The 23,237-nt window shown below is 41.5% G+C and overlaps 1 protein-coding gene across 1 annotated transcript in view; it reads right to left on the bottom strand.

Moving 5' to 3' along the window:
• Positions 1-19,961: 19,961 nt before the first annotated feature.
• LOC147631314 (pentatricopeptide repeat-containing protein At2g03880, mitochondrial-like) overlaps positions 19,962-23,237 on the bottom strand; it is a 38,281-nt gene continuing 35,005 nt past the window's right edge. The window contains exon 3 of the mRNA XM_086809697.1: positions 19,962-23,158. Within this exon, the coding sequence (XP_086665823.1) occupies positions 20,795-23,158 (2,364 nt within the window). The 3' untranslated portion in view covers positions 19,962-20,794. The remainder of the gene's footprint in view (positions 23,159-23,237) is intronic.

The following is a 23,237-nucleotide window of genomic DNA, read 5'->3' on the forward strand; positions in this document are numbered from 1 at the left end:
AAATCTCTAAGACCATACAAAAGGCATGAGAAAAGCCTTTGCATGCCCATGATCATCCCTTACTGAGGAAGAAAGAACATCAGGAGTGGGTAAAGAAGTGTGGGGTTGAAAAACTGTTGGAGCACCAATGGGAGGAGCTGCAGGACCCCGAGGATGGGGGGAAACTGATAAATTAATTTCTAAAGACCAACACAGTGCACGTAGAGTGCACGTAGAGGGGAAGGAGCCCATAAAAGTTTTAGAGCTCACAGTGCATCATGCAATGGGATTGTCAATGGATGGTGCAATGGACACAAACTTGAAGTCGAGGGTGGAAGAAGAAATTCCAAGAATAGAAACATGCATCAGGTGAAGGCCATGGCGGATGCATCAGGTGAAGGACATGGCGGATGAAACCCGACGGGAACAATTCATCTTTTTCTTACAGAACATCATGTTCATGGAGGAGAGAGAGAATATGTCCAATAAAAACTATAGACTCCTCCTCAGAGTAGTAAAAGTAGAAAAAAAAATCGGGCCACAAAGAAAATCTAGCGAAGAGGACCGCCACCTAGGCTAAGGAGAAATAGCCCACTGTGGTACATGTGCACCTAAGGGCAATTGTTTAGGCTACCAAGTCAGTGGATCGACGGATACGAGATGTCTATGTCAAACAGCAAAGGATCCTAGAAAGCTGCCAAGGTGACTTTCAGCTTGTTTGAGGATGACATAGATGAAGAGGAGAAATGGCAGAAGATTTCCCAAAAAGCCAGCAAGAAGAGAAAACACAGAATAGATGGAGAGATGCTTCCTGACCCGGAAGAGGTCAAGAAACAAAAGGCAGAAGAAGAAAGAAAAAGGGAGCTGGAGGAGAGACAAAAGCAGGAAGCCACTGCTTTGGAAGCTGAAAAGAAGATGAAGCTTGAAGAAGAGGAAAATAAAAATGAGGAAGAAGAAAAGGGAAGGAAGAAGAAGAGGAGAAGAGGAGAGAAGGAGAGAAGGAGAACAACAGAAAAAGAGACAAGAAGCAGTGCAAAAGAGGAAGCTACCCACAAGAACAGAAGTTGTCATACCAGTGGAGCTGCGACCTTGGGTGACTCTGGCGGCACAGAAGGTGCAAGAAGGCCCAAGCCATAGCTTAATGCCACTCGGAGAGTTGGAAGCAAAACTCCCCAGCTAGCAGTTCCATACAAACATAATGTCTATGGCCCAAAACATCCCTTGCAGGCTCTCTCTTCGATGGAGGAGTATGAGACAAAGGCACGGAGCATAATCAATCAAATGTGTGCCCTAAATCATAAACATAATGGAATTCTAATGAATGCCATAGATAAAGCCAAAGAGTTAGAGAGCAAATCACAGATGATGGCACAGCAAAACGAGGAGATGCAAAAAAAAAAAAAAAGGATCGCCATGGTGGAGGTACAACAAAAGGAGCTGAGTGAGGGGAAGATCAGATCCCTCATCAGTGAAAGGCACCTACTCCAAGCTTAGGTGGAAGGGCTCCATGCAAAATTAGCAGAAGCAAAAAGCCAACAAAGGTCTAGGCCGACACCATCCAAGGACTAAAGAATGAAGTGCTGGAAAGCACAACAGCGTGGCGATCGCCCAATCAGAAGCCCAAGCCCTGAAAAAGCCAACAAAGGTCTAGGCCGACACCATCCAAGGACTAAAGAATGAAGTGCTGGAAAGCACAACAGCATGGCGATCGCCCAATCAAAAGCCCAAGCCCTGAAAAACCAAGAAGAAGAAGAAGTTACATGTCTGCCACTAGATGCCAAAGCAATAGTGATAAAAATAGCAAAGGCCAGACTCAACAAGGTCTGGGATCAAGAACTGCAAGCCCTAATAGAAATTCAAGAACAGATGTCTTGCAAACCGCAATAGGTCATTCACGAGACGACCTAGAGGAAGACCATGATGGAGACAGGGAGTTGCAACAACAACAACAACAGATAGCAACAGCAACAACAACCAATAGGCTAGGAATCCCCCAAAAAAAGTGCTTTCGAAAAGGAAAAACAAGTAGAAAACAAAAACCAAAATCTCGCACAAGCACTGAAGGCCATTACTTGGAAAGAAGAACACTGGGAAAAGGCAAAGAAGTTAGCTGAAAGAAATAAGGCGTTGCAACTAGAGTTGTAGGACGCCACACCCTCCAAGGAATATGTAGATTTATTGAGAGAAGCTCTCCAAGATAGAGACAAGGCCAAAGAGCAAGCAGAGGAGTACAAACAAAGGCTTGAAAGGAGCACTAAATTTAAAATAGACATCATCAATGAGTTGAATACACTAGAGTTGGAAATGCAGCACTGCATGGAGAATGAAAATTAGCTCAGAAAAGAACGGCCCAAAGACTGGGAAAACTACAAAGTTGCCCTCTAGATGTAAATAGAGGAGGCAAAGCAAGTGGTAGAAAGGGTAAAGCAAATCCAAAAGACAAGGCTACAATGGAAGTTAGAGCTAAGGGAAGCAAAGGAAGAAATGGCCAGACTCCAAGCAGAACTCACAAAGATAAAGGCCAATGTAAGCTAGCCACAAAAAGCAGAAAAATGTTGTCGCTCGGAGTACCCAGAAAGGTGTATGGAGAGCTATTGGTTGAGGTCCAAAAGTTGCATGACACCAACCAAGCCCTACAGAAAGAGAATAAACACCTAAAAGACCGATTAGTCAATAGCTTAGTAGCTGCGTGGGCCAACCTGGACAATCCATTCTTTGAAGCTTCACATGTGATGTTCTCTGATTTGCTAAGAGCTACCACCATATTTTCAGAATGCAAACAGAATAAGGTCCATGCTTACCAGGAAACCTCTTCCTCCGGAACCATGCTCACAATTCTTGTTCTCACAGACACCGGAGGGAAGGAGGATGCTTTCGCTTAAAATGCAATCACCTACAAGTGTCAATGTCTAGAAGTGGGGCACCGGAGATCTGGAAGAAAAAAAGGTACAAAGCTCATCTTCAGATAATTCAGCAAAATATGAAGCTGTATAGGTTGAGTGGAGACCCATACCAATGGTGGAAAAGAAAATTCTAGGGTGAATCCCACTTAGACCGATGGTAAAAGTTTTTGATCTGAAGAAGACACCACATACCGACAACAGGGGTCTGGGTTGCTCAAAAGAACAGGAAAAAAATTTAAAGAGGATGCAGAAGCACGCCACCTACTCTGATAATGTATACATCCCAGACCATACTCCCCCATAAATGTTCATGAGATTCAAAGAAAAATTTGTCAAGGAAACTAGTTCCGGAGAGCAGAAGCTGAAGCACAGGCGTGCCAGGTGTTGCGCCCACTAGCAGCTCATTACCTGACTGGTCTGTCACCCCAGACTGTTGTCTTGCCATTCCGCTGAGAGAGAAATCAGCGAGAAACACACACTTTCTACTAATTTTGTATAAGAACAAAGTTTCAATTTCCCAATACAAAAGAAATTTGGAAGGTTTCAAAAGGGAAAGTTACAAAAGGATTCTATAAATTTCAACTATCCACAAATGAGTGACCTACTGATGAAGATCAAGCACAAAAGGTTGATCTACCTTTTGCTAACATTGGATCCACTACTAGACGACTCTCCAGGTCCACTAAGCACATGTGATTACTGCTCTACATGTGGTGTAGCATCAGCACTTCTTACATCTGCATCTTTTGTTGCCTTCACTCTGCTGGTGCATACCAGCTACTCATCTCATCAAAAATAGCATCTCTTCTTACTCGCCTCTTGCGAGTGGTTGGGTTATAACATCTATAATCTTTCTTCTCCATAGCATAACCAATAAAGACATATTTCTCTACCTTTGGATCCAGCTTTGTTCTCACTTCATCAGGAACATGCACATATGCAATACACCCAAACACTTTCAAGTGAGACACATCCGATCTTATGCCTTTAAACTTATGTTCAGGCGTCATACAATGAACAGCTGCAATGGGTGTCTTGTTCATAATGTACACTCTGCTAGTGCATACCAGCTACTCATCTCATCAAAAATAGCATCTCTTCTTACTCACATCTTGCGAGTGGTTGGGTTATAACATCTTTAATCTTTCTTCTCCATAGCATAACCAATAAAGACATATTTCTCTACCTTTGGATCCAGCTTTGTTCTCACTTCATCAGGAACATGCACATATGCAATACACCCAAACACTTTCAAGTGAAACACATCCGATCTTATGCCTGTAAACTTATGTTCAGGTGTCATACCATGAACAACTGCAGTGGGTGTCTTGTTCATAATGTACACAGTAGTTGCTACTGCTTTTGCCCAAAAATAATACGGTATATTCTTTTCAGCCCCATCAAGACATGTGCCACTTCTTCAATGTGCCTTTTTTTTCTTTCTATAGTACCATTCTATTGAGGAGTGTATGTGCATGTAAATTGTCTCTTGATTCCCTACTCCTCAGGGAAATCACTGAACTCATTGGAGAAATATTCTCCCCCACCATCTGATCTCAGGCATTTTATTTGCATGCATTTTTCCTTCTCTCCCAAGGCTTTAAATCTTTGAAAGTGAGCAAACACCTCACTTTTCTCCTTCATGAAGTAAACCCTCACTTTCCTAGTGTGTTCATCAATGAATGTAACATAATACCTGTAACCTACAATTGTTACAGTCTTGGTTGGTCCCCATACATCTGAATGTATGACATCTAATGGCCTTGCGCTGACATGCTTTTCATACATCTGAATGTACGACATCTAATGGCCTTGCACTGACATGCTTTTCATGTGGGAAATCATGTTTGTCCTACTTACCAAGCTGGCATGCTTCACATACTTTATGCATACCATCAACCTTAAACTTTGGCAAACATGCAACAATATTTTGGGCCTGCATAGACTTCAGTCGTTGTACATTCACATGACCAATGCGCTTGTGCCATATGTCAATATCTGCAATGACACCTATTCCATGCGCAAACATGCTTACCTTTACTTCAGGCATGTTCACATCCAAAGTAAACATCCTACCATTTTTGTTACCCTTTGCAACCAAGTGTTTGCAACCAAGCGACACTAATTTTTGAAATCTTCCATCAAACATTCTTGAGGATTGCAAACCCTAATCAACCATTTGTCCAATAGAAACTAGGTTCTTTATAATATTTGGAACAAGAAGTACATCTGCTAAGTACATTTTTCCATCTCGCATAGACAATGGCAATTTACCAACATGCGTAATGGGATGCACAATATCATCACGTGTTCGTACATAACCTGGTTTTTCTATTTTCTGCATGTCTCTAAACCACTCGGCATGACTGGTCATGTGGTTAGAGGCGCCATAATCCACATACCATATATCTTGAGATCATGACGCATCTCATGTTATGGAACTGATCATGTGCTGTATCGCAAATAACTGCTCACTTTCATCATCACCTCCATGTTTACTAGATGATGCATAGTTGCCTTGCTACAACTTTCCACTTTTAATGTCATTCTTCTTTTTATAGCAGTCCTTTACCATGTGCCTTGGTTTGCCATAATAATAGCACTCTATGCTATTTGCATTATGATTTCTTTGCCAACCACCTCGGCCTCTTTGGCTCTCCTTGCCTCTAGATTGGCCTCTTCCACCTATGTATGATTGCTGATGTGAATCATTGGATTGTTGTTGTCCAAAGTTCTAATTTTCTTTTCAGCCACCACCTTGGCCTCGACCACGACCTCTACCTGTGCCTCTATATGAATTGGAGTAGAAGACCTGTTCTGATGTGTTCTTGCTTTTTGAATAAGAGTCCTTGTCTAAAGACTTTTCTTGTATGATCAACATAGACACCAAGTCCCAAAAGTTGGGAATATTCTCCCCAACTGCAATGGAGGTCTTGAATGGCTTATACTCTTTGCTAAGCCCATTCAAATAGACACTTACCAAGTCATCATCTTCCACCGATACATGGATAGACCCAAGGGATTCAAGAATGCCCTTGATCTTTAAAGCATGCTCATTGATAGACATGCTTTTCTTTTCCACATTATGAAACTCTTGTTTTAGTTGCAATTTTCTTGCCTTTGTGTTGGTCTGGAATATCTACACACTAGGTTTTGCCACGCAACTGGTCGAGTATTGGCATCATATATGTGTCCTATCATCGTGTCTATGATACTAATTGAAAACCAATACATGACTTTCCTTACACCTTGATTCCAATCCTTGAATGCCTTTATGTCTGCTGGAGTGGCATTCTCTTCAGACAACTCAGGAGGCTCCTCATTATCTCCTTCAACATAGTCCCAAAATCCTTTACCCATAAGAAAATTGGTCATTTTGAACTTTCAGGCATGGAATTTGTTCTTATCCATCTTCTCACCAATAATCCGATTGATTCCATCCAACATGTTTTCCTGCAACAATCAAAAAACTACAACAGACAATTTTTATATGCAACCTATAACACAATAGTATCTTCTATGACTACTGCAGCGATACTTCAGCACAACCTATAGGTCACCAAATTTGTACATACACCCAATGTCAAAAATACATGTGCAAACACTGTCTGCACTCCCAAAATGCATTGTTGTACTACAGTAACCAGATTTCAACCAGAGACAGTTCTCAACCAGAACTTCCCAAAATTGTTGCAAATACTTTGCAGTGCAGAACGAAGATTGAGACATGCCCGAAACATGATTCTGGCCACAAAAGTTTAGTACAAAGTACCACGTACCACATATGCACCTCCAAGCCTGCGAAGGTAGCTCCTCAATTGGAGATGTGTACCTAAACCAAGAAGGTAAAGATATAATGATGCTCTTACCCGTGTACCGCTTCCTTGCTTGCTTGGTCTTGCCTCCTTAGCTCTCACACGAACCGGAGCTCTGATACCATAACGACGATGTGGAGGAGATCTTGAGTTCCTTGCAAGCAAACACATACACACACAAGAGAGCTCAAGACACAAGAGAGAGATGGATGGCTGAATTTTCTTTTATCTTCTTCTCTTCTCTATAACCATGTAACTAAAAGTTAAGAGTACATACATAAATGGAAAGTACTCTCCTACAACAACATACAAAATGGTCGGTCTATAGTGTGAACTCGACTATATGAGATAGCATTATACTTATGCCATAACTCTAGTACTCCAAAGTGGCTATCACATAGCCTGTCATCCATTGGCAGCATATCGACCATAATCTCATCCAAGCTACGTGCCCTTCTTTGGAAGATGCCTTTTGTTCTTGTAAATTGAGAGCATTGCACTTTTAATTCCACCAAATTGAGTTCATTAGTGTGTAACTTGAGACTTTATAATCTGTAAGTGTTGTTTGATATCAACGAATTGATTTCAGATTCCTTAGTTAAATAAGGTTAACTAAGCCTTTCCATCAACTAACTAAGTCTTTCCATCTATATTCATATAAGGTTAACAAAGCTTTTCCATCTATACTCATATAAGATAAAAAATTGGTAAGCATCAATATGCACACTTAAAGACTACCTTTATTAGATGATGAAAGCTACACAATTTACACTTAGAAGGTAACTATCTCCTTTATATGCTATCCTATGATAGGTCCCACTCAAAGGGTGACACATTATAACAATGATCTGAGATGGCCACACACAACATAATTGATATCTAGGACATATTAGTGACCAAATTATCATGTGTTGGAATTAGGGTTGCAGGAATGCACACACAACTTCAAGAAGATGAGGAAGCTTGAGCACAACACAGTAGTGTATTATGAGTGCCAAAAATGAAAGATTACTAGCCCTAGAAGATAATGGGCGTATATACAATGCACGGGGGAAAAAACCTCCTAGTGAGGGAAAAAGTGCCCCGGCGGTCCTAAGTGTGTTCACACACATCACTACTATAATAAGGGTTGCAGGAATGCACACACAACTTCAAGAAGATGAGGAAGCTTGAGCACAACACAGTAGTGTATTATGAGTGCCAAAAATGAAAGATTACTAGCCCTAGAAGATAATGGGCGTATATACAATGCACGGGGGAAAAAACCTCCTAGTGAGGGAAAAAGTGCCCCGGCGGTCCTAAGTGTGTTCACACACATCACTACTATAATATGGTAACAAATCCCCCCTGGAGTGATGCGGTGAACAAGAGCTAGCACTCATGTATAGGGAAGTGTCTAGCTATGTGGACGAATCCACAAAAGGGAGTAAGCCCAAAGCTTTGCGAAAAGCTTCGAACTTCTCACGAGGCAGAGCCTTTGTGAAAAGGTCTGCAAGGTTATCCTGTGTTGGCACATAAGCCAAACTGATCTCTCCTGCAGAGAGTCTCTCCCTGACATAATGGTAGTGCACCTCAATGTGCTTCGTACGAGCATGGAACACTGGGTTCCGCGCAACTGCCAATGCGCTCTGACTGTCAGTGAAGATGGTGGTGGCAGATGGCTGCCCAACACCCAAATCAGCCATAAGGCGTCTGAGCCACACACACTCAACCGTAGCTGTGAAAGCTGCCCTGTACTCAGCTTCACAACTAGAAGTGGCCACAGTAGGCTGCTTCTTGCTCAACCATGATATGCATGAGCTTCCAAGCATGAAGCAAAAACCACTCGTGGACACGCGTGTGTCATAACAACCAGCCCAGTCAGAATCTGAAAAAGCATGTAAATCTGGCGGCAATGATCCCCCCTTGGGATAAAACAACCCAAGATGCCGAGTACCACTCAAATAGCGAAAGATACGCTTCACTGCCTGCCAATGCTTAATGCCTGGGCTATGCATAAATCTGCTCACCTGTGAGACTGCAAACTGAATGTCTGGCCTCGTAATGCATACATAAATGAGGCAACCAACAGCTGTCTGATAGAGTGTGACATCAAAGTGATCTCCAGCATCATGAAGACTCAACTTCAAACCTGTCTCCATTGGAGTAGCAATAGGCTTGCAGTCTTCAAGGCCAAATCTCCGCAACAATGTTTCAATATACTTTGTCTGACACAAAGCAATACCTCCATCACACTGCTTAAATTGTATCCCCAAATAATGATGCAAATGCCCCAAATCTGACATCTCAAAAGAGGCATTCAAATCAGCCTTAAAATCAGCAATATGACTCTCATTTGGTCCTGTGAGCAGCATGTCATCGACATAGAGAGCAATGATTAGATGTACACCATCCACACGTTTAACATACAAAGTGCTTTCTGTTGGACTATTCTGAAACCCATGTGCAGTCAAATATGCATGTATTTTTTCATACCAAGCTCGTGGAGCTTGCTTTAAACCATATAAAGCCTTTTTTAACCTGCACACTTTGTTTTCCTGCCCTCTTTGAACAAAACCACGAGGCTGCGATACATACACCTCCTCATGCAAATCTCCATTTAAGAACGCAGTCTTTATGTCCAGCTGATGTACATTCCAACCATTATGAGCTGCTAATGCACAGATGCTACGAACAGTGGTCATACGACATGTGGGAGCAAAAGTCTCATCAAAATCAATGCCCTTCTCTTGAGCATAACCTTTTGCAACAAGCCTAGCCTTATGGCGATCCACTGTGCCATCAGGCTTACGCTTCAATTTGTATACCCACTTAGTGCCAATGGCCTTCTTGCCAGGGGGCAAGTCACATAAAGACCATGTACCATTCTTCATAATAGCATCGTATTCTGCTTGCATAGCAGCCATCCAATTTTCTGAACTTTGTGCCTCATCAAATGAAACAGGCTCACTTTCATCGCACATACTAGAAACAGCCAATGCATAACAATCTGACGCATAAGAGGCACCATGAGAGCCAGAACGAGTGCGACTAGACAAAGGGGCATCCAACTTGCTGTCACGCAAAGTCTGCACCAGCCATCTAGGCATATTCCTAGAGCCCTCAATCTCTTGTCTCTCATCCTCAAGTGCATCATGCACATCTGCATCAGATATAGGCTGATCTGTGCCATCATTTAAAACCTGCATAGGCTGAAAAACTGCCTCATGAGGTATTGCACTTGACTGTGCACCACTGAAAAGAGGCAACAATGTATCATAGACATCACGTGAGCTGATATCTGTCTCCTTAGTACATGAAACCAAGGGCTGAACTGCATCTTCCACAAATACAACATCACGGCTAACCAAAATGCGCTTTGTCTGTGGATGATACAAACGATAGCCTTTGCTCTCAGCACTATATCCAACAAAAATACATTTGACAGCTTTGTCATCCAATTTTCTGCGATGTTGCACAGGCACTAATGCATATGCCAGGCAACCAAAAACACGTAAATGGCCAACAGATGGCTTGCGGCCATGCCATGCCTCATATGGAGTGACAACCTGTAATGCTTTGGTGGGACACCTGTTTAGTACATAAGTGGCACACATGACAGCCTCAAGCCAAAAACCATGTGGTAGACTTTGACTCTTAACCATACATCTTGCCATTTCCATGAGAGACCTGTTTTTTCTCTCAGCCACACCATTTTGCTGTGGTGTATACGGCACTGTACATTGGTGTTTTATCCCACGCTCAGCCAGAAATGCATTAAATTCTGAAGACATATACTCCCCCCCTCGATCTGAACGGAGGGTGCCCATCTTACTTTCTGACACATTTTCAGCCATAACCAAAAACTGTTTGAAGCACAAAAACACTTCGGACTTTGCCTTCAAAGGATATACCCATGCATGCCTGGTAAAATCATCAATGAAAGTCACGAAGTAAAGGTAGTTTCCAAATGATGGAGTTTGCATGGGACCACAAACATCACTGTGAACAAGCTGCAATCTGCGTTCAGCTCTCACTGATCCATCTTTGGGAAAGGAAGCACGCTGCATTTTACCCAATATGCAGCCCTCACAAACATGCTTGACAGGTGCCTCAAGCTTAGGCAAAGAAGACACCATTTCAGATTTCTGCAGGCGCAGCAAACTTGCAAAATTCAGATGACCAAAACGTGCATGCCACAGTTTTGCATTTGAAATAGCCTGCGTATCCATAATAGCACATGCTGAATCCTCTACACATTTGCCATCCATATTGAGCTTATACAGCCCTCGACATAGTGAACCAGATGCTACAATGATGTCACCACAAGAGAGATCATGAACAGTACATCTGTCATCCACAAATTTTACAACCAAACCTGTTTTGGCAAATGCGGAGACTGACAGCAGATTCTTTTTGATCCCTGGCACATACAATGCATCAAAAAGTGTAAAGGTGTTGCCATTTGCAACATTCAGCACAATCTGTCCAACTCCTTTAACGGGATAAGAGGAGTTATTGGCACAAGTGACAGTATTCCCTGTGGGAGCAGACTCAAGGAAAGTGAATAAACTGCGCTGCGAGGTGATATGCTTAGTGGCACCACTGTCAAAGTACCATACATCTGAATCTACTGCAGACATACATGTGTCATGCAAAGATGGGTCATAACTGCACTGCGCATTGAATGCCCATTCTGTATCTAGCACAACATTAGCAGATTCATTGTTAGAAGGAGAGGCATCTGCAACAGCCATACCAGCCTCTTTCTTCTTAGCCTCTTTCGCAGCCAGCTTAGGACACGCTTTGATGACATGATCATTTCCCTTACAGTACTTGCAAAATGTCTTCTGTTTGTCACCCTTCTTCTCATCTTTGTCTTCCTTCTTTGGTTGCGCAGCATTTGCAGATTTCTGCTTACTAGAAGAAAAGCCAGCTTTACCTTTCCCGCTTCTCTGACTAGCACCGAAAGCTTGATCTGCGATACGCATACTATTCCTGTTTTGCCTTGACTGGTCTTCTTGCAGCAAAACAGAAACTAACTCCTCAAATGATAAGGCATTGGGATTGCCTTTCATCATCAAGCGAAGAGTGGAAGCAAAACCCTGATAAGAATCTGGTAGACCATTCAAAACAGTCTGCACAAGTGAACTGTCTGACAGGATTTCATCTGCAGAAATGAGCTGCTCTTTGAAATCCTTGATCTTTGTCAAAAAGCTATCCATAGAATCACCTTCGTTCATATGCTCATTCTCCAACTGTTTTCGGAGATAAGCAACACGAGCCTCATTTCTTGCCTGATACAATGTGGCAAGTACATCCCAAGCATCCTTAGAAGTCCTGCAGGAGCGAATATGTGGGATAATGGTACGTTTGACAGACAGCGCAATCAAGGCATGAGCCTGCGCATCTCTACCATCCCAACGAATCTGCTCTGCTGAAAGTGGTGGTTCCCGAACAGCTGCTACAGCACTTGTGCCTGCACCATCATCAACAGTACCTGTTTCTGATGTGTTTGCAGCATTCCCAGCCACAATAGGACGTGCATCAATACCCTGCACAATATTCCATAACCCCTTTGCTACCAATACATGTCGCATCATATATGCCCACAATGGATAGTTGGTGCCATCCAACTTATCCTCAGCAGCCAACATGCGGAATACATCATTGTTGTCAGCCATGGCCAATGACTGTACTACTAGATGTAAATGCTGTCTGCAAGAGGTAAACCTGTATAAAATCGACCTGTGCTATATAGCACAGCCCAAAACAGACGAATGGGCACCTGTCCTGCAGATTTTAATCTTGACAGAAAATCTGCACAGTAGGACGATTTTGCCTGCGCAGTACTTGGAATGCAAAAACGGAGGGCGAAATGACTTCAGATCAAAATTCTGAAACCTGCAGACGCTCGTGAAACCTCGTTGCAATCGGAGGAGATGAAGCGGCAGGTGCCGGTGATGCTGCCCGGGAGGAGGAAGCCTATTCTGATACCAATTGTTGGAATTAGGGTTGCAGGAATGCACACACAACTTCAAGAAGATGAGGAAGCTTGAGCACAACACAGTAGTGTATTATGAGTGCCAAAAATGAAAGATTACTAGCCCTAGAAGATAATGGGCGTATATACAATGCACGGGGGAAAAAACCTCCTAGTGAGGGAAAAAGTGCCCCGGCGGTCCTAAGTGTGTTCACACACATCACTACTATAATATGGTAACATCATGATAGGGTGCCACACATCTATCCTCTCAATGCTCGCATTTACCATTTGGACTCCTATATAGATATGTGTATATACATCAACCCTCTTTGCCTCAAAAGCCTTGAAAGTCCATGTTAATGACTATGATTGTGCTATCAGCACCTTGGCATATTGTTATGTGACCCTTAATAATCATGCACAAACACACCCCCCCCCAGTGTAGGTCTTCACACGACCTTTGCTTTGTTAGAGTGGAGACAAAGGTAGGTTGTAACCACGTCAATGATGGAATCACCAGGCTTTGTAAATGTCTGGATTATCCACCTATCAAAACACGACCATATAAAGATTAATAAAAGGGCTTCACGAACACCAAAAAATCTCCTTCATTATGTGAGTATAGAGTACTATCTTGTAGAGAACCTTATATGTGTAGATACTCTGACCTCTCTACCCCTTGCGTATATATCTATCCCCCACTTTTGTCTATTCCTCAGCATGTTTATGATTGTACTCCATGTGCAAAGATGTAACCAAAACAATTAGGAAGATAAAGAAATATATACCACCCCTCATCCATGGGGAAGTCAAACCATGACACCACCTTAGACACTGGGATAGTGATTATATTCCACTTTGGACATCATGTGCTACTACTATCTTTGATCTCTGCCAAACCTACGGGAAAATTTGCATAAACAAATTTTACCACAGTAGGACATATTGTAGTCGATGTATATTGCAATGGAGGTCTTGAATGGCTTGTACTCTTTGCTAAGCCCATTCAATCAGACACTCACTAAATCATTATCTTCCACCAATACATTGATAAACCCAAGGGATTCAATAATTCCCTTGATCTTTAAAGCATAAAAATTTATAGACATGCTTTTCTTTTCCACTATATGCAGCTCTTCTTTTAGCTATAGTTTCCTTGCCTTTGTTTTAGTTTGGAACATCTGCACCAGGTTCTTCCATGTAACTGCTAGAGTGTTGGCATCATGTATCATTGTGTCTCTGACACTGATCAAAAGCCAATTTATGACTTTCCTTGCACCCTGATTCTAGTCCTTGAATGCCTTTATAGTAGCTGCTGGAGTGGCATTCTCTTCAGACAACTCTGGAGGCTCCTCATTGTCTCCTTCTTCAACATAGTCCCAAAATCCTTTACCCATTAGAAAATTGGTCATTCAAAACTTCCAAGCATGAAAGTTTTTCTTGTCTAGATTCTCACTTACAATCTGATTGATTCTATCAGAATGTTTACCTACAGCAATCATAAACCTACAAATATACATTTTTTGTATGCAACCTGTAACATAGCAGTATCATCTGTAACTGTTGCAACAGTACTTTAGTACAACATGTATGTCACCAGATCTGACCAAAGTACATGTATATACACCCAATATCAACAATACATGTGCAAACACTGTCGGTACTCCCAAAACGCACTATTACACTACAATAACCAAATTTTGACTAGAGAGATCTCTACCTGAACTTCTCGAAACTGCCAAAAATACCTTTCAGTGACTAAACGAAAACCAAAACACTCTCGAAAACCAAAACACTCTCGAAACGCAAATATAAACGTTAAACTTTAGTATAAATTACTACGTACCACATGTATGTCACCCGATCTGACCAAAGTACATGTGTGTACACCCAATATCAACAATGCATGTGTGTACACCCAATATCAACAATACATGTGTGTACACCCAATATCAACAATACATGTGCAAATATTGTCGGCACTCCCAAAACGCACTACTACACTACAATAACCAAATTTCGACCAGAGACAGATCTCTACCTGAACTTCTCGAAACTACCAAAAATATTGTTCAATGACTGAACAAAAACCAAAACGCAAATATAGGCGCTAAAATTTAGTATAAATTACTACGTACCACATAGGCACTTCCAAGTCTGTGAAAACTCCTCAATCGAAGATGTGTAGCTCCCAGAGCTACCGAGGGGATGTTGTACCTAAACAAGAAGAGAAGAGAATCTAATAATGATGCTCTTACCCACATACTAGTTCCTTCCTTTCTTGTTCTTGCCTTTTGCTTGCCTCCTTAGGTCTCACACAAACCGGAGCTCTGATACCATAAAGAGAATGCAGGGGAGAGAGATATCTTGAGTTCCTTGCAAGCACACACACACACACACACACACACACACACACACAAAGAGAGTGCAAGAAGACACAAGAGAGAGAGAGAGAGAGATGGCTGAATTTTCTTCTATCTTCTTCTCTTCTCTACAACCATATAACTAAAACATAAGAGTACATACATAAAATGGAAAGTGCTCTCCTATAATAACATACAATGGTTGGTCTATAGTGTGAAGCTGCCTATATTAGCTGGCGCTATAACTATGCTATAACTCTAATACTCCAAAGTGACTGTCACACATCACGTCATCCCCCACTAGTGGCATATCAACCATAATCTCACCAACCATGCCAGTGGTATAAGTACGAAAGCTATCACCTAGGTGGGTCATCAATATCTGCCCCGCAGCACTAGTTGAGCTCGATATCCCAACACCCTCCACAATTTCTCTTTTGTCGTACAATGCCAAGGAACTTTACATGGGTGTAGAAATGCCCATAATAACCATTTGAGGACCCCTCCAAAATTTATCTTTCATACAACGCTAAGAAACTTCACATGGGTCTCCATAGGTTTAGTCCAAAAATGCATGTCTCCAAACATTGGCAACTTATCTATAGTACCAATGCATGGAAGTTCAATTGCTATAATTATGTTGTACAACTCCTCGATTTCAAGAAGCTTTTCCACATTTATGTAACCCATTACCATTTGTCTATTATATACTTGTTTATCTCTTATGTAACAACCATTCACATATTCTCTTCTACAATTGTTGTAGGAGGTGGTATACTTGTATCAATAGTAAGATCTATTATGTCAAAACCATTTCACATATACTATTCTCTTCTATTGTAGAAGCTATTGTACTTGCGTTAATAGGAAGATTAGTATAGTCTTTTCTATGGTTAGCCTTCTTAATGCTTCTCCCTCTTTAATGGAAATGAGTGCCAAGTAAAATGTTGAAACATCTTTGTCCAACACTATTTGGATCTAGCCATATCAAACATAACAATGCGGTGATCTTTACCCACCATTGACTTTTTCCACACCTACAATATCTTTTAACTCAAATACTTTGACAACCAAAATTTGGCCTTTGGCGCTAATCTTCCATGGTGTTAATGTTCAAATCATAATGGGTTTTCTCCATGGTGATGTGTGTGTGTGTGTGTGTGTGTGTGTGTGTGTGTGTGCACGGGCGTGCGCGTGCACGTGCGTGTGTGTGTATATATGTATGTATATATAGATGTATAACATACATACCTATGTATATATATATGTATTTATGTGTGTGTGTGTGTGTGTGTGTGTGTGTGTGCGTGTGTGTGTGTGTGTAACGTACATACATACATATGTGTGTGTGTGTTTTTGTGTGTGTTTTTGTGTGTGTATGTGTGTGTGTGTGTGTGTGTGTGTGTGTGTGTGTGTGTGTGTAACATACATACACACATGTGTGTGTGTGTGTGTTTTTGTGTGTTTTTGTGTGTGTGTGTGTGTGTGTGTGTGTGTGTGTGTTTAAAACATATACAATATCCACAGATGAATAGAAAAAACTATTCATGAAGCCATACCATCTTGATTTAAAGAAATGTTATACATGAAACAAGTTCAACTATGAGTCATGTATATTTTCGGGTTAATAATGACAAGTTGCATCTAGTGGAAATAAAATTAAAATAGCAGGGGAAGCTTGTTTAAAATTAACCACAAGAGAAGAGAAGGTAAGTCATGTTACCTGGGCAGAAGGTAGGTCCTATTACCCCATGTAGAGGCAAGGGTGAGGTAGTGGTAGTGGTCAGCTGAGAGTAAGTTGGGGTTAGTTTAGGTCAGTAGGTTATCAGAGAAGGTCGGCTGAGGAGGAGATAGGGTTGAAGACCAGGGTTGTTTAGAGTCATGTCTGACCTAAGAAGACATTTTAGAGAATCAACTGATTCAAGTTGAGAAGGGTAAGGTGTCGGATTATATCAACAGAGATTCAGAAGATAGCTAAAGGTCAACTAAAGTGAGGTAAGAGACTCTAATGTTCAATCTTTGTAGGATCTGAAGTGTTTGAAGTTATGTGAGTGCCAAAGGACACGGACGTAAGGAGATCTGAAACAGCTGAATGATCAGAAACAGTTTAGTGAGACGACCTGAGTCAAATAAGAGTCAGTAGAGGACAACTGACATATTCAGTAGTGTCCTACAGCCAAAGATTTGAGGATTGCAGATTGCTGGTTCTTGAGAAAAATTTGAGGTTCTGGAGGACAAGAATCTGACAGAGGTCAGCACCAGCTAGTTGAATCAGATTACAGTCAGGTAGTTGTCAGCTGAGAGTCAACTGGAGTCAATTTAGGTTAGTAGGTTGTTAGAGAAGGTCAACTGAGGAGATAGGGTTGAAGATTAGGGTTGTTTAGAGTCACATCTAACCTCACAAGATATTTTAAGAGGATGAGCTGATTCAAGTTGAGGAGAGTAAGGGTCGAACTGTATCAGCGACACTCTTTCATTTTTACCATGTAGAACAGTTAAAACAAAGCTTTGATCCAGCAATATTCAGAGCTAAAACATATAATGATGCCCATGAACATAGTTCCATAGATTAGTTTAATTATTTACAAAATCTCAACTTATTTAGGTATGAAAAAAATACAGTTATTATTCGTAAGTACTTGTGTACCTGGGCAGAAGGATCCCCTACAAAGGCAAGGATGAGAGACATCGTGTAATGCTCAATATAAGAAAGCAGACAGGTACTTGTGTACCTGGGCAGAAGGATCCCCTACTACAAAGGCAAGGATGAGAGACATCGTGTAATGCTCAATATAAGAAAGTAGACAAGCTAAGTGAGTAAAAGAACCCACCTCCATTCTAATATATGGGTCACGACTGAGGCAAAGCGGAGGAATCTTCCATCTTCATCATAGCAACAGGTGCCGCAAGAACGTTACTACTCACCACCATCCCTTGTAATATTATGATGAACAATCATGTACAGAGGCGCAGCATAGTCGTAACAACCCATAGGCAGCAAGTGTCACAAAAACGTAACTGCCCACCACCATCCCTTGTAGGGTTATGATGAACATTTGTGTACAAAGGCGCGACAGAGTCACAACCCCCCATAGGTGCAATGTGAAAGAGTTGCAGAAGTAAAGAACCCTAGTAAAGTAGGGTATCAAGCAATTTGTGCCATTACATGTGTCATATGAACACAAATGGAGTAAGTGAGTATAACAAAAAGTTTCTTAGTAATTCTAGTTACCTTCGACATGGCATCATCTTCATGAGTCTATCCATCTCCTACGTATATACATACATACATACATATGTGCGTGTAACAAAAAGTTTCTTTGTAATTCGACTTACCCGTGGCATGGCATCACAGTCATCGGTCTATTTGTCTCCTGCATATGCTCCTTCCCATTGCGAGGACCCGTATCGTTTGGAGCAATAGACAGCTTCTCGATGGGCGGCTCTGGGCAGCACCTCTTGCTGCCTACCTCTGGTGATCGGCCTGTCATGCATAGAACTCCATAAACTATCAAATTTGATCATGCAGATTTGAGAGTTTATTGAGTCGAGTACTAGACTGGTAGTAAATGCACTCCTTTTTTTATTAGTAAAAGTCTAAGGTTTATTATTGTTTATAGTGTCGCTAAGCGACACATAAATATTGCTAATTGACACCAGTAAGTTTTGTCACTAAGGTTGTGCCTTTGATCATGTATTAATTTAGTTTACTGCCATCAATTAGTGCTCACAAGTGAGCACTAATTAATTAATTGATAATTAATTGATAAGGCTAAGGTTAACGGTGGTTATATATATATATATATATATATATATATATATATATATATATATATATATGAAACTTATTGATGTAGTTGGCATAACGGCATGTAAGGAACCCAATTTCCCGTTCTACCATCCAAGCTCGTCAAACATCTCTTCTTTTAAGAAGCAATATCTATTATTCCTCCTTAAAATCAATATCTATTTTTCCCTCAAATTTATTATCTAAGCTCCCATAATTTGTGGTCTAAGCTGGGCATACAACCACAAGCAGCTGTCTGTGATATACACTTTAGTGGTGGTAAACACGCTCTATTTTTAATCTTCTTCTTTTATGCAATCCAAGCATCACCTTGTGTCTGGAAAGATCCTTTGTTTGTGTAGCAAAAACTTGCTTTATATCACACTATTTTTATAAAGCAATAACCTATATTTGAGAACTTGTATGAAAGCTTTTGAAGCTTTTTGCTTACATGGGTGCTTTTTTAAGATTTGGACCTTTGATATTTATCACACTATGTTTATATGCATCATAATTATGACTTCCATAAATCCTTGCACACATGACAACCTAGAGAAAGGAAATCCTGACAGAGAGCTTGCTCTACAACAGTGTGCAAGCAGTACAATAAGAACCCCACTAATGGACGACGACTAGACATCGTGCCTAGAGTAACATATCATTTGGCTTTTTAATGCATAAATAATTTTTTGAAAATATTTGCCCGTTTATGATTTTTCCTTTTTCATGAGTTGTTTTTGAGCATGCTAGAGTTGGAATTTTGGAGAACTTTATAAGAGAGAGGTCTAAACCTTTAACAACTCCTCCTTGGTGTTTCGAATATAATACTCTTGCAGGTCCAATGTGAAAGAACAAATGAAGGAACTCACACCATGTGCGTGAGGAACAAGTTTTTAGAGTTTTCAACTCCTAGACAAGACCATTTCCTCATCCTTCTCTCTCCAAAAGTGGACTTTTGGATGTATGTGCATGGACACACGTTAATCAGGTAGACCGTCCAAAGAATGTAAATTTACAGATTTTTGTCCATGAGGTAAATGTTGATAGTTGGGGGTTTGTTCTTAATCATGATTAGCAAATTTGATTAGGGATTGGGCGTGACTTTTGGATATTTGTAATCAAAATCAAACCTTTGCAAAGAGGAGATCATGCAAGTCATGTGATTTAATTGTGATTCGAGAGTGAGTGACATGCTCGGGGTGGCCAGGGGGATCAAGCTCCACCAGGAGCATCTTGGTGTTTTCTGCAATATTTGTGATATTATGCAATGTCTGCAATTGTGGTAAGATGATTTGAGGCCCCATGGATGTAATCTTTGTTATCTAGAGGATTTCATGTCTTATTGTGCACGTGGGTGAACAGCGGCCTTGCATCATATGCAACCACTCTGCTTTTTAATAGCTACCAAAACCTGGAGGGAAGAAAAATAAGCTGCATGGTGTCCTTATCTTGTGCCAAAAAGGAATGCTGTCCATTGCAGGCAAATCTCTGCCCAGGCTCAGAAACTACCTTCTTCACATATTCTTTGTTATTAGCAGCAGTCGTCACAAGAACATGCCCCATCCTGAAACCCGATGTAGGCGATCTGCATCTGATACTAAGATTTCTCGCATTTCAATATGGATACAGATTTCATACACATGGCAATCAGCACACCTTCACAGGTTCCTTGCCATTTGTAAAGTTGCACATCGCGGTGTAATGGATAATCCAAAAAGCTATGGCCTGTTTCCCAGAATGTCCACACAAAGCATCCGCCTTGCTCTGTTCAGAAAGTGAACCCAGTACTAAATCCAAGTGTGGTATAAATTTCTTGTACTGTGGCTGGACTTTGACTCCTGCAATAGAAGTCATGCACTTTTGGCTGTCTACTTCAATCACAGTCTTCTTCCAACCATTTGCATACCTTCTAAACTGTTCTATTTGCTCTGCATCTCTGCACAGGCTCAGAAAACTGCCGTTAGGCAGGTTCTTTTCTGTTATTAGTAGTGATCGTCACAAGAACATGCCCCATCCTGAAACCGATGTATGCGATATGCATCTATTACTATAATTTCTCGCATTTCAATTTGGGATAAGGATTTTGTGAACAAGTGGCAATCAGCACACATTCGAAGGTTCTTCGCTACTCGTAAAGTTGCACCTCGTGGCGTGCGGATAAGCCCGAAAGCTATGGCCAGTTTCTCAGAATGTCCACACAAAACTTCTGCCTTGTTCTCCTCAGAAAGTGAACCCAGAACTAGATCCAGACGTGGCTTATACCCCTTAAGCTTCATTTCCCTGCTTAATGAGTTGAGCTTGCTAAAAATTTCTTTACTCTGTGGGTGGACTTCGTCTCCTACAATAAAGTCATGCACTTGGGTGTCTACTTCAATAAAAGCCTTGCCTGGCTTCTTCCAACCATTTGCATACCTTCTCAACTGTTCTATTTGCTCTGCATCATCCTGCATGCCAGCATGTGTGTACATATTTGACAAAAGCACATATGCAGCAGAACCTCCTTGATAGAAGACCTGGTTGAAGCATCGTCTTCCTAGCTCTAAATTCATGTGGCCTCTGCAAGAGCTGAGCAAAGATGTCCACCCCACAACATTATGGCCAAATGGTATTGTTTCGAGCAAATCTTCTGCTTCATTCAAGCAATCCACATGGCGGAAAAGATCGACCAGTGAGTTATAGTGTTCACATGTTGGTGGAATGCCATGTTCCTCCATCATCGATTTCAAGGCCAAGCATCCCTCTTGCACCAAACCCATGCGACTGCACGCAGTAAGCAGACACAAAAAAGTAACATCATCTGGCTTCAAACCTGCTTCTTGCATTCCCTTGAAATGATGCAATGCTGATGGGTAATCACCATCCTGGCCAAAACCCGCAATCAATGCACTCCATGTAACAACATCTCTTCTAGGAATTCTTTCAAAGACTGCAAATGCATCTTCCAAAGATGCCATCTTACTATACATGTCTATAAGGGCACTGCCAACAAAGGAATCGGATTCTAAGCCTTTTTGGATAATGAGGGCATGAATACACCTTCCCTGCTCCAGAGCTGCCATGTTGGAGCACGCTTTTAGTACATATGCAAATGTAACCTCATCTGCTTCAATGCCCTTTTCTCGCATTCTCTTGAAGAGTTGGAGAGCCTCCTGACCATTTCCATGCTGGGCGTACCCTCCAATCAGTGCACTCCAAGCTACGATGTTTTTCCTTGGCAATCTATCAAATACTGCATGTGCATCATCAAGGCTCTCGCATTTCACATACATGTCAATGAGGGAACTGCCCACGAACAAGTCCAATGCAAACCCACTTTTAATGAAGTAGCCATAAATATATCTACCCTTCTCTAGGCATCTGACGCTGGAACATGCTTTGAGGATGCTAGCAAATGTGATAGGGTTTGGATTCATCCCCTCCTTTTGCATTTGCTCAAACAGCTTCAGAGCCTCCTGGACAAGCCCTTGCCGTACATATCCTGAAATTAGCGCACTCCACATCACTACGTTTTGATCAGGCAACCTGTCAAACACCACGTTTGCAATGTCAAATTTCCCATATTTTGCATACATGTCAATCAAGGTGCCACCAACTAACATGTCAGATTCAAAACCACTTTCAACAGCTAGGCAATGAACCTGCCAGCTTTGCTCTAAATCTGCCATGCTGGAGCATGCTTTCAACATGGAAATGAAAGTCACCTGATCGGGCTCAACCCCTGCCTCCTGCATTTGATCAAAAAGGAGAAGCACCTCTTGAGCGGGCCACCTTGATATCAACACATTCCAAGACACAAGATCTTGTTCAAGTGATCGATTGAATACCAGTTGAGCATCCTCGAAGCTCCCACATTTCGCATACATGTCAATGAGAGTGTTGGCAACAAACAAGGCCCACTCCAGGCCATTAATCAACATGTAGGCATGAATCCACCTTCCCAGATTTATGGCCTGTATAGAAGAGCATGCTTTTAGCATGCATAAAAGAGTAACACGGTTTGGATTGATTTCCTCATGAAGCATTTGTGAAAAAATATTAAAAGCCTCCAAACTACTGCCCTGCTTGATATGGCCTGCAATCAACTTATTCCATGTCATCACATTCCGGTCTAATGATTTCCCAAGCACTACGTGTGCATTGTCAACACTGTGATTTTTAATGTGTGTGTTAAAACGCTTGGTGCTGGGCAGTAGGCCCTGCTCAATCTTCCCATGCTTGGCATGTTCTTGAATGATGGCATTCAAATCAGAGACTATTTGCTTGTCCAGTTCATCCACAGTTGGCAATGCCTTGATAAGCTGTGGTACACCCCTTGAGCAAATAGGGGTCGTAAAATACTGTCCATCCTGCACAAATAAAAACTAGGAAAAGAGTGACTGTGTGTACTAGACATCCTAAGACTAAAGCTACATATGTTGTTAGAAA

The sequence above is a fragment of the Cibotium barometz genome, chromosome 15, assembly GCF_041138505.1.
Source record: "Cibotium barometz isolate CiBa-2024 chromosome 15, ASM4113850v1, whole genome shotgun sequence".
Taxonomy (NCBI): Eukaryota; Viridiplantae; Streptophyta; class Polypodiopsida; order Cyatheales; family Cibotiaceae; genus Cibotium; species Cibotium barometz.